General features: G+C 46.1%; 1 protein-coding gene across 3 annotated transcripts in view; it reads right to left on the bottom strand.

The window, feature by feature from the left end:
* Nucleotides 1-8,444, bottom strand: part of RCOR2 (REST corepressor 2) — a 40,047-nt gene extending 31,603 nt beyond the window's left edge. For 2 of the 3 annotated variants that reach the window (XM_075326086.1, XM_075326085.1), the window contains exons 1-2: nt 8,231-8,444; nt 7,657-7,834 (exon numbers count right to left, since the gene is read on the bottom strand). In XM_075326086.1, the coding sequence (XP_075182201.1) occupies nt 7,657-7,777 (121 nt within the window). In that variant the 5' untranslated portion in view covers nt 7,778-7,834; nt 8,231-8,444. The remainder of the gene's footprint in view (nt 1-7,656; nt 7,835-8,230) is intronic. The other variant, XM_075326084.1, reaches the window with a different exon arrangement.
* Nucleotides 8,445-12,674: the final 4,230 nt, after the last annotated feature.

The following is a 12,674-nucleotide window of genomic DNA, read 5'->3' as shown; positions in this document are numbered from 1 at the left end:
AGCTTACAGTTACAGACACTCTCTAAAAACACATCTTTTTAGAGTGGCCTATCACACTCCCTAATTGTAGTCAATTCACATAGAGCCCCTCCACAACGTCTGAGAACATATGCCGTCAGACTCCACTGCCCCTAAAAGAATCTCAAACATTGGCTGGTGACCAGTTCATGCAGCATTTATCTTCCACTTCTTTGAGAAATCTGCACAGTCATTGTAAATAAGTACCTGCATTATATCACCCCCACCTCACTCTATTGTAGATTGTAAGCTCTTACGAGCAGGGTTGTCATTTTTGCTTTATAGTATTTTCTTGAACTGTTACATATGAATGTTTGTATACGAACCTCTGAACTGTAAAGGGCTGCGGAATATTTTTATTTTATTTCAGAATGAGGATCCCTTTAATATACTCCACTATAAAAACAGCTCACACTTGTGAATTTAAAGGGAATCTATCAGCAGGTTTTTGCTATGCAATCTGAAAGCTGTATGATGTAGGGGCAGAGATCCAGATTCTAGCAATGTGTCACTTGCTGGACTGCTTGCTCTTAGTTTGATAAAATCACTGTTTTAGCTGCTGTAGATCTACCAGGTCTCTGAATTCTGAGCTCTGTATAATCCCACCCACACTACTGATTGACAGCTTCTGTGTACCCTGTGCATAGGCTGAAATCGGCCAATCAGTGGTAGGGGAGGGATTACAAAGTACTACATGACAGAATTGATCCTCTAGTGATAATCTCCTGCTGATAAAACACTGATTTTATTGAAACTACAATAAACAGCCAAGTGACATCGCTTTGGAATCAGGGATTCTGCTCCTACATCATGAAGCTCCAAGATTAAATGGCAAAAACTTGCTGACAAATTCCCCTTAAGACATTCAAAGAATGACAAATGATCTTAATGGCTGCAATCTAATACATTACTCTAGCTCATAACAAAATCAGCTATTTGATACAGATTGTGAGAGAAGGACACGAGGCGGCGGGGCGAGGCGGCCCTGGGAGGCGGCGGGGCGAGGCGGCCCTGGGAGGCGGCGGGGCGAGGCGGCCCTGGGAGGCGGCGGGGCGAGGCGGCCCAGGGAGGCGGCGGGGCGAGGCGGCCCAGGGAGGCGGCGGGGCGAGGCGGCCCTGGGAGGCGGCGGGGCGAGGCGGCCCTGGGAGGCGGCGGGGCGAGGCGGCCCTGGGAGGCGGCGGGGCGGGGCGAGGCGGCCCTGGGAGGCGGCGGGGCGGCCCTGGGAGGCGGCGGGGCGAGGCGGCCCTGGGAGGCGGCAATCTCACAGGCGTGGTCTTTGATATATTGATTCCTTTCATGTAAGTGAATCTGGCTAATAATCTCATGTTTTCGGGAGGAGTCTCACTGTTCACAAATGGCAGATGTCAGGAAAAACTCAGATGTGCCATGTTCATTTACTCTGCCGGAAGAAATCTGCTCTAAGACGTTACTGATAATGGCTGGTCTGTCTCTCCAAATTTAAAGAGAAACGCAGGTTTGGCCAAACAAAGCAGTAATTTTTGTGAAAGAAAAACTGAGAAAGCCAGCTACTGAACGTTGACTGAATGATTGTTTTGGGCATCTTATCTGTCATGTCCCCTGAGACTGTCCCCAATCACTAATTTAGCAGTATGCATGTGTTTGATGTGTCATACTAACAATGCAATCATTGCTGACAATCTGTATGCATTCTACTACAGCAGCATTTGGGGACAATCAGAGGACCCAATAGTTTCCCTTTGAAAGGGGTTTTGTCCAAAAAAAAAAAAAAAATTACCCCCAGAGTGCATGATCATCCACATTTTCAAACTCCTCTTTACTGTGTATTGCGACCCCGGTACTGGTTATAGGAAGGCGATCTAGAAGTTTCCCCCACAAAAACAACATTTAAAGGGAACCGAACATGCAAAAATGCTATGTACCTGCAGACATGGGGTTTATTTACAGGTAAATAAAAGAGTTAAAATTCCGCCTTAATAAAAGCACTGTGACAACTAAAGAAAACACACTATGGAATCATAAGCAAAAGAATAGGAAAATGAATATAAAAGACAGAGCAAAAGGAAAGGTACAGACTGAAATCAAAGGTAAAAAGGTAAGTAGGGCGAAAAACCCGAGACTAAAGGATACGAGAAAAGAAATGATGATAAACTATTAATAGGAATTTTAGGAGCAGACTGCCATACAGGAGACGGCTTCTTATCCCTCCCCCTCCTAATGGGTTAAGAAACAAAAGCAATGCAAAACAAAGGGAAAAGAATACAGAAATCGGCAAGAGGACATATGCATAAAAATGGATACGACTATGCTACAACCATGACAATATCTGCTTGTAATAACTATATCCCCAATAATAAATCATTGTGCCTGATGTTAATATCACCTTTAATAAAATATACTCAGCCTAAAGCTTAGACAAATATTTTATTAGTATTATATTTCTCAATTCTGGGTTAATAAAGAGGGGTAATTCTATGTTCATAATCCAAATATCTCAGTTCAAGGACTTGTCCTGCATCACAACGACAATTAAAGGGAATCTGTCACCAGATTTTTGCCTCCTAATCTGAGACCAGCATAATGTAGGGGCAGAGACCCTGATTCCAGTGATGTGTCACTTACTTGGCTGCTTAGTGTAGTTTTGATAAAAATCACTGTTTAATCAGCAGGAGATTATCATTACAGCACTAATTGGCGTGCTGCCAGGTAGTCCAGCATATTCACGAGCCCTGTATAACTGCTAGATCTGCAGCAGAGAAAACATTGATATTATCACAAAGACAGCAAACAGCTCAGTAAGTGCCATCGCTGGAATCAGGGTCTCTGCCCCTACGTTATGCTGTTCTCAAATGGGGGAGCAAAAACCTGGTGACAGATTCCCTTTAAAGGATTTGAATGGGTAATGTGTAATGCTTAATTTCTCCTGTGGTGGTGCTGCAGAGATAATTTACACCTACTTCTGTTGTATATTGTGAGCGGCCTCTAGAGGCAGCTAGAATCATTTATCTAAAATTGTGAGACGAGAAGTATATTTGGTACTTAAAAAAAAAAAAAAAAAAGAAAAAATCTTCATTCATGTTATAGAAATATATTTTTATAAAACTTGAGGTTTGATCCAATCTGGATTTAGATAAAAAAAAAAATGGGGGGGGGGGGGGCAACAAAAAGCAGTTGATGATAGATATACCATAAAGACCCCCACATATACTACATTGAATCAATGACATCTGAACTAGCCAGATTTGTTAGCCCAGATTTGATAACTACCGTATATAGTTTCGGAGCGGACTAGCAACTCTCCCCCCAACAGATGATGCAGAGGAGTTAAGAAATGGCTATTTGGGATGCAGAGGAGTTAAGAAATGGCTATTTGGGATGCAGAGGAGTTAAGAAATGGCTATTTGGGATGCAAATATCTGACCCCTTTTTTTTTTTTCTAGGTAGATAAGCCACCATCAGAGGAATCTGGCAGCAGCATACTTGCTTACTCCACTCTCCCCATAGAGAGCACATAATTGCTCGGACGAGCTGAACGTTCCAATCTATTGGGGGCAGTCAATATTACCAACTTCTGAGCTAAGCAAGCAGGACGAAGACGTAATGTTGAACCAAACAAAATGTAAAAATAATTGCAATAATTAGAAAATAAATATCTATCCTTAATTGAACCTTTACAAGCAATATCCGACAAAAAAATAAAAAAAAAACACAACAGCAAATGCAAACAACAGTAAATGCAGAGGGAAGATCCGGGTCTATGACCAAGAGGATGTCTGCTCTGTAGATCTCTCTTTCAAAAAAATAAATAACCGAAGATGATCATGGGATTTAAAGACATGATGTATCACACTGGAGGACTCCTCGGTGACATTGCAGCGCCACCACAGGGGAGACTAGGCATTGCGTGGTGTCTACGGACATCAATGTTAAGTCTAGGTCCTCCAGATAAAGCCTTTGTAACCGCTCATCACCACTGGCTAATTAACGGATGTTACAAATGAGAGACTCGGAATTCCCTAAAAAGGGATATGACAATGGGTTGTAACATTCTTAGGCCATCAGTGCCAGAGCATAAAGAGATGCACTCATCATCTCTAAGAACAGGAGACAAAAGCAGAAAATTGTTCAAAATCCAAAACGCAAGGTATTGAAAACACGACCTCGGCGACTCGCATGTCCCTGTTTCTGATATTAGCTCCTTGGAGAAAAAGGGAGGATAAAATGGAATTGTAATCGATCCGATCAGAAAAAGAGGTGGGGCCGAGACATGAAGCCCTGGAAATAGAAGGCCCTGTGGCACTCTACACATAGGCTATCAGGCTTACTCTGTACCTGTAGCCGTATGAGGAGAAGCATATGGTACGAGAGGTCAGGGTATCAGAATACAATGAAAAAGGAGAGAGAGAAGATAATACACTGCAAATAAGGAGACAGGTGCTAGAGAGGTAGAGACCGGACAAAAAAAAAAAAAAGTGTCTAGACTGGGCTCACAAGTAGTCATGGGGGTAGAAGCTAGTGTGACGCCCTGACAAAATCAGGGTGTCACAGATGACTGCACCCCTCTTCCAGGTGCAGGATTCTCTCCTCCTTGGCCCTCCATCACAGACCCCACATCTAGGTACACAACACCAGCCAGCAAAGCCTAGTCACCCCCCATGACAATAGGGACACACCAGTGGGTGGGGCCAAGCGGATGGTGACGCCCACCTAGGGGTCCTGAGGTGTCCTGGGAGGGAACAAGACAGTTGAGTTCAGAGAGAGGAAGAGAGAGGAGTGTGAAGTGACCGGGTAGTCAGGGGTTCGAGGTCCCGGACTACTGACTAGGTGGCAGTTGGCAGACAGGTCGACAGGTGACGGAGATCCGGTCACGGGAGACCTTAAGTGGACCGGGGCAGGGTTGTAGCCCGCCGGTACCGACAGCGGGAATCCGGTTCGGAGGCCGTGCACGACAGGGTGCCTGGACCCTAGAGCAAGGACAGCTTCACGCTCCTTACTAAGTGACCAGCTGGGGGCAAGATTTCAGGTCTTGTCCCACAGGAGGCCCAGATATAGCGAGACGGAAGCCCAACGAGGGGGATAGGGCTCTGCAATTGCCTGCTAAGATCCCACGGGTCAGTTCTCGCGGGCCACAGCTGCCAACACAGTATCACTGGGAGTGGACTTCCTCGTTTCATGCGGAGGGACACAACACTAAGTGCAGGAGGAAGGGACCCTTGTCTGCTGTACCAGGGTGTGGGATCCAAACATCCCCCGCCGGAGGTCACCAGTTACTGGCAATTTGGTTTACCATCTGGACTCTGTGTGCATTTAGTCAGGAACTGTGAGTACACCAATACCACCCGGTCCAACCCTCCCTCCAGATTGCGCTCCAAAGCACCATCTCACCTGTAGTGGGGCCCCGGGACTACACCCCCCCTACCAGTGGAGGGGATAACATTCAGTTGCCCCACTCCATCAATTCCGGGCATCACTGCCCCCCAGCGGCAGCAGCGGTGCCACCAAAATCACCACACCCCACGGGTGGCGTCACTGACAAAACCTTCCCCATTTAATAACCCCCCATTTCACTTGCGGACGACGGACGGGTGCTCAGGTCCGGGTCCGGCTTCCCCTCGAGCCACCGCCACGAGCTCGGATCCGAGCATCTCGAGCAATTCCCCCTGCCGTGGTCTGTCCCCTGCCCGCAACACTAGCATCAACATGAAAGCCACCCAGAAAGCCAGCAAGACCCTAGATGCCAGCGATGACACCAGTAGATGCCAGCAAGACACCAGTAGATGCCAGCAAGACACCAGTAGATGCCAGCAAGACACCAGTAGATGCCAGCAAGACACCAGTAGATGCCAGCAAGACACCAGTAGATGCCAGCAAGACACCAGTAGATGCCAGCAAGACACCAGTAGATGCCAGCAAGACACCAGTAGATGCCAGCAAGACACCAGTAGATGCCAGCAAGACACCAGTAGATGCCAGCAAGACACCAGTAGATGCCAGCAAGACACCAGTAGATGCCAGCAAGACACCAGTAGATGCCAGCAAGACACCAGTAGATGCAATCTATAAGTACTAAAGAGATAGAGGTCCTTGTGAGCAAAAGGATAAAGCTCAGAAAGTCCAGAGGGTAGGTGCTTCTAGAAAAGAGAATAGAAGACATGTATATTATAAAGGACCAAACACTGAAGACAAGAAGGATATAGAGAACACAAGCTAAAGCCAGGACAGATTCCGATATCCGGTCAGAAATACAATGGTCACTATATACCAAGAGGTTAACGAAGTATAACAAAGACCAGACAGACATACTGCTGGCCATATTTTATAACAGGACGTCATCCTGGCACACAGGGGCTCCTACGAGTCACATGAGCAGCTTTATATCTAGTTCACCCTGAAATCGGTAGCCACGGTCCATATAATAATCGTTATCTCAGCCTCGCACTGCATTAATTACAGTGATGCATCGCACCAACTAAACCCTATTAAAAAGCCTCATCAGAGCATAATCCTGCAGTTGCAGCTCCCGGCCCTCTGCCCTACCAAACAGCGGCAGAGGTAGCGTTTAGCCATTGTCCTGCCGGAGCTGCGCTCAGCCCTCATCTTATTGGAGACCTGTGCGGCTGCATTCAGTCCTTATCCTACCAGAAAGCGGCTCCCCATCTCTCCTGCTACATGGCGGTTAGGAAGCCCCCGACACATTTCCTGCCAGGGAACAGCATGACAGTACCCAATCCCTCATTTTCCAGAGAACTACATGGCAGCCCTTAATCTATTTTCTTCCATGGGGGCAAACCTTACCCCTTTTTCTACATTTTGGAAAGCTTTAAGGAACCTTTAACCCTTTTCCTTTAGGGATCTATAAAGCAGACATTAACCCATTTTCTGCTAGGCAGCTGTAGGGGAAACCCTCAATGGCTACCAGCGGGATTAACCCTGTCTGGCTATGGAGCCATAAAGCAGTTACTGAAGCCCTGGACCCCTGCTAGGGTGCTGTAAAGCAGCCATTAACCCTTTAACTTTCAGGGGGATGGTGGACAGTTCTTAACCCTTCTCTTCTTAAAGCAGACTGTAACTCATTCCCTTTAACCCTTTTGGAGGGATGGTGGACCGGTCTTAACCCTTCCCATCTTAAAATAGACGTAACCCAAACCCTTTAACCCTTATGGAGGGATGGTGGACTGGTCTTAACCCTTCCCTTCTTAAAGCAGACCGTAAAACATTCCCTTTAACCCTTTTGGAGGGATGGTGGACCGGTCTTAACCCTTCCCTTCTTAAAGCAGACCGTAACCCATTTCCTTTAACCCTTATGGAGGGATGGTGGACCGGTCTTAACCCTTCCCTTCTTAAAGCAGACCGTAACCCATTTCCTTTAACCCTTTTGGAGGGATGGTGGACCGGTCTTAACCCTTCCCTTCTTAAAGCAGACCGTAACCCATTCCCTTTAACCCTTTTGGAGGGATGGTGGACCGGTCTTAAACCTTCCCTTCTGTAACCCATTCCCTTTAACTCCTTCCATGCCAAAGTAACGCAGAGCAGACCTTAATCCTTTTAGTTCCAGGGTCGCTCCAAGGAAGCCCTTAACCCATTCACTACCGGAGCAGCCTAGCAAGACAATGAGCCCTAAGACATGTCCAATTTTTTGTGAGATTCCTGAACCCTCACCCCTCGGCGCTTCATCCTCACTGCTGTCCTCCTCGGAATTGCTTCCCAAGCTGTCTGATTTGGCTCGGTTTCGAGAGAGGATTGCGGTGGAGCCTGGAGACTTATCCATCACGGAGGGCATTGCTGGTTCCTTTAACCCTTCAGTCCTGGACAAGAACGCTGGATCACCTTGACAAACCTCCAAAAAACATAAAAATAAAAAAAAACAATACAAAAAGTTACAATCCAATCATCCCTTTACATCACATGTAATCCATTTATTGGTGTATATGGCCTCAAGTTATTTTATTGGAGAGGACAGTTGCAGGGTAAAGTATGGGGGACAGCAATGACCAAGAATGGTCTTTTATGCACATTTGCTACAAAGTTGTTTTTTGCTTTAAAAAAATAACAAATAAATATGAAATGAGCAGAAATCATTGTATCCAGTGCAGAACTGGAGGAAGAGGACAGCAATAAGCCCTGATAACAAAGAACCCCGGTGACATTGTTTTAGGTGAGGAATAAAAGGGGGGACGTGAGAGTTCAGGAGGACAGGATTTCTGGAGAGGATATACAGCAGCATCATCTATACCTGGAGCTCTGCCTCTTGTGGGGCACAGACAAAAGTTTGCAGAGGCAATGTCTCCCTTGGAAGCCACAGCACAGGGCATGGGATGGATGTGACAAAGTATCAGAGGAAGGGGAGTCCAGCGGCTCCTGTGCCGCTCAGCCACAATGAGAGGCAGCCACACACCAGCAGCCTGCTCACGAATCAAGACCCGGCCCCGCCGCCTCACTCCCGCGGAGGCATCCCTCCGCCGCGCACTGCTCTGTCTCCCACCATGTGAGTGCACAGCTGCCGGCATCACCCAATGTGACCTCCCTCCTCTAACCCTTCCTCACCCTCCCAGCTCGCTACTACCCTCTCCCCTCCACCCACATGTCGCCCCTCCTTATCCCCCTGCCATTCAGTCCCTTTCCATGCCTTTTCCAAACTCCCTTTTTTTTTCTAGCATCTCCCCTACTTTCCAGTGGCAGTCACTTTGTTTTCTTCCATTATGCAGGATCGGCCGACACTCATCAGATCTGGCCATTGACACACAGATAGATTTCCAGGTTGGAGCCTTTTTTTTTTCCTTACAAAAAAGTAGTCCCTCTGGTATCAAAATGAACCCTTCCAAATACCTGTAGATAAGATCAATAAAGAGTCAAAAAAATATATATCGTTATGAGAGAGAGGACAGAGAGAGAAGAGAGAGGAGAGAGAGAAGAGGAGAGGGGAGAAAAAAGAGAGGAGAGAGAAAGAAGAGAGAAAGAAGAGAGGACAGAGAAAGAGAGGACAGCGAAAGAAGAGAGGACAGAGAAGAGAGAAGAGAGAGAAGGGGAGAGGGGAGAAAAAAAGAGAGGAGACGGTAGAGAGAGGAGAGAAAGAAGAGGGAGTAGAGAGGATTATATTAGAAGAGAGAGGAGAGAGAGAAGAGAGACAGGAGAGAAAGAGGAGAGAGAGAAGAGAAGAGAGGAGAGAAGAGAGGGTAGAGAGAGAAGAGAGGACAGAGAGAGAAGAGAAGAGAGAGAAGAGAGAGAAGGGGAGAGGGGAGAAAAAAGAGGAGACGGTAGAGAGAGGAGAGAAAGAAGAGGGAGTAGAGAGGATTATATTAGAAGAGAGAGGAGAGAGAGAAGAGAAACAGGAGAGAAAGAGGAGAGAGAGAAGAGAGGAGAGAAGAGAGTAGAGAAAGAGAAGAGTTGGTAGAGAGAGAAGAGAGTGGTGAGAAAGAAGAGGGAGGAGAGAGAAGAGAAGACAGAGAGAGGAGAGAAAGAAGAGGGAGTAGAGAGGATTATATTAGAAGAGAGTAGAGAGAGGAGAGAAAGAAGAGAGAAGAGAGTAGAGAGACAGAGGTGAGAAAAGAGAGGAGAGAGAGAAGAGAGTAGAGAAAGAGAAGAGAGGGTAGAGAGAGGTGAGAGAGGAGAGAGAAGAGAAGACAGAAGAGAGCAGAGAGAGAATAGGGAATAAAATGCTAATCACTTCCAGTGGTCCTGAAAACTGAGATGTGCTGCGCATGCTCGACCTCTGCTCCATTCATTGTCTATGGGACCACGGTGGTCCTCTATTTCCAGCAGTCCCAGTAGACGATAACTGAAGCAGAGGACAGCATGCGCAGCTCCGCTCTATTTTCCGGATCATTGGGAGTCCTAGCAGGCAGATCTCAGTGATCAGCAAGCTATGATAACGAACAACCCCTTTAAAGGGAATCTGTCACCAGGTTTTTCCTGCCCCCATCTGAGAGCAGCATAATGTAGGTGCAAAGATCCTGATTCCCGCGATGTGTCCCTTACTGGGCTGCTTAGTGTAGTTTTGATAAAATCACTGTTTAATCAGCAGGAGATTATCATTACAGGACTACTTGTCCTGCTGCCAGGTAGTCCAGCATGTTCATGAGCTCTGTAAGGCTATGTTCACACTGGGCATTACTCCATTTTTGAGGTCACAAAGATGCACCAAACTGCATGCATATCCTTCTCCCAGCAAAGTCTATGAGATTTCTATTTTGCTGTCCACACAGTGCATCTTTTTTTTGTCTGCATCTTTGCTGCGTTTTTGAAGATGCACCAGAGAATGCAGCATGTCAATTCTTATTGCGTTTTTCCAGCGTTTGAGCCCTTCAAGTCAATAGATTTGACTGAAAAAAAAACACATTGGGCAAAATGCGGTAAAAACGTGTCAAAAACTCATACGTTTTTTGATGCGTTTTTGCCACTGGTGTGTTTTTGGTGTGTTTTTTGGTGCCATAAACGCTGCATCTTTGTGGTTAGAAAAGATGCACTATGTGAATATAGCCTAACTGCTAGATCTGCAACAGGGAAAACATTGATTTTATCAAAATGACCCTGATTCCAGTGATGTGTCACTTACTCAGCTGCTTAGTGTAGTTTTGATAAAAATCACTGTTTAAGCAGCAGGAGATTATCATTACAGCACTACTTGGCGTGCTGCAGGTAGTCCAGCATATTCATGAGCTCTGTATAACTGCTAGATCTGCAGCAGAGAAAACATTGATTTTATCAAAATGACAACAAACAGCTCAGTAAGGCTACTTTTACACATCCGGTTTGAGCAGTGCGGCTCAATCCGGCTGTGAAACCTATGCAACGGATGCGGCGAAAACACCGCATCCTTAGCATAAGTTTTTACATGCGGCCCGTCCGTTTTTTTCCGGTTGCGGCACTTTACTGAGCATGCGCAGTGGAAGAAACCGCATGCGGCGGCCGGATACGTTTTTTTTCCGCATCGCGCCGCATCCGGCGTCAATAGGCATGCATTGAAAAATTCGTCGCAGCGGCGCGATGCGTTTTTTTTTGCCGGAGCAAAAAACGTTGCAGGCAACGTTCCATCCGGCCGTGGCATTGGCTAAATCTGCCGCATGCGGCAAAAACCGGACCGAACGCAAGCCCATGCAGCACAATACGGCACTAATGTAAGTCTATGCAAAAAAAAACCGCAACCGGCAGCAAAAAAAAACGGTTGCGGTTTTTCTGCAGAGCGCCGTATTGTGCCGCAGAGCAAAAAAATGGATGTGTGAAAGTAGCCTTAGTGACACATTGCTGGAATCAGGGTCTCTGTCTCTACATTATGCTGCTCTCAGACGGGGGAGCAAAAACCTGGTGACGGATTCCCTTTAAAAACAATGTTGTCTTCATCTCTTGGTGCTTATCTTGACCATGTTTCCATTTGCAAAAAAACTATGTTTTTTCTTACTATGGGAATGTGCTCGGATTATTTGCAAATTTTTATGCTTTTTTGGTGCAGACTCATGCTGCATTTTTTTTTCCATCCAGGCTCCCCATAGAAGCCTAGATCATTACTTGATCATTGCAGGTTTCCATGGTGGAGGCGCTCTCTTGTGTAAGGCCATGCACCCAGTATGGACAACCCCTTTAAGACTGCAGGATCCCTATCATGATCTGTTATTGCCAGGCTCAGTTTGCCTGCAGAGCCACTGCAGAGAGAGCATTCAATACCATCCATAGAAATCATTGCCTATATACAGTATATTTATTTATTTTTTTTAATGGGTTCTTACAACCTTATTTGGCTCCTCAGTATATACAGAAGGGTCTGGCAATGACCCCTGAAATCATATCTCCAAGTTTTAAACCTTCCAGGTCCCAAATTCCCTTGTCTCTGTCCCCAGACAGGATCCAGTCCTGTATAAGGAGACCACACAAACCTCCATTTCTATGAGCTCCTATTCCTCCAGCACATTTGTGCCCCCATTAATAATCCATGTATAATGGTCCCATAATGTTTGCCCCTCCCCCTTCCAGCATGCTTCCTTCCAGTATCCTGACCAGTTGTATCCCTATAATGAAATCTCCCTTTCCTGTTGTGACTTTTCTATCCTCACACTGTTACAATGTATCATTTGTTGTATTTATTTATTTGTTTATTTCCTCCTAAGATTTATTATTTATGGACACCCCACTTTTTTATATAAAGATTCAGGAGCTAGAGGGACTATTTTATCCTTCCAATGAAGGGGTTTTAACCCTTGAGGGTAACAGTGGTTCCTGCTTCAGGTTTCTTTTAAATTAACTCCTTCTCTTCCAGTGAGTCACTAATGAGTACAGTCCATGCATGCAAGCTGTTTTTTGAGCAGTGGTGTATATATACAGACATTATACCAGTGCATCTGCCCATGTAAAGGGGTTCAGACAGTATCAGGGTGTACACAGCTCCTGGAAATTCACATAGAGTCTGCAGGCACCGCATGCAAAATGTGCAGGGATCACAGAGGAAAGATGTGCTGCACACAGAGGGAGGGAGTGTCTGCCAAGCTTCAGAATCTGTGGAGGTGTCAGATTGCAGACTGAGGAAGTTGACATTGCTTTCACGAGGGGGAATGGGACTTTTTGGGGGAATATTGTCGCATACTAAATATGCCATATATCCAGATAAGCAAAAAGCTTGATATTCTGTATTAAAAGGATGAAGACTGTCCTTTTAGGTTCCTTAAAAATGGTGCCATGGCTGTATGCAC

Source organism: Anomaloglossus baeobatrachus, chromosome 10 (genome assembly GCF_048569485.1).
Source record: "Anomaloglossus baeobatrachus isolate aAnoBae1 chromosome 10, aAnoBae1.hap1, whole genome shotgun sequence".
Taxonomy (NCBI): domain Eukaryota; kingdom Metazoa; phylum Chordata; class Amphibia; order Anura; family Aromobatidae; genus Anomaloglossus; species Anomaloglossus baeobatrachus.
The sequence above is the reverse complement of the archived record's forward strand: the minus strand, read 5'-3'. Positions and strand labels throughout refer to the sequence as shown.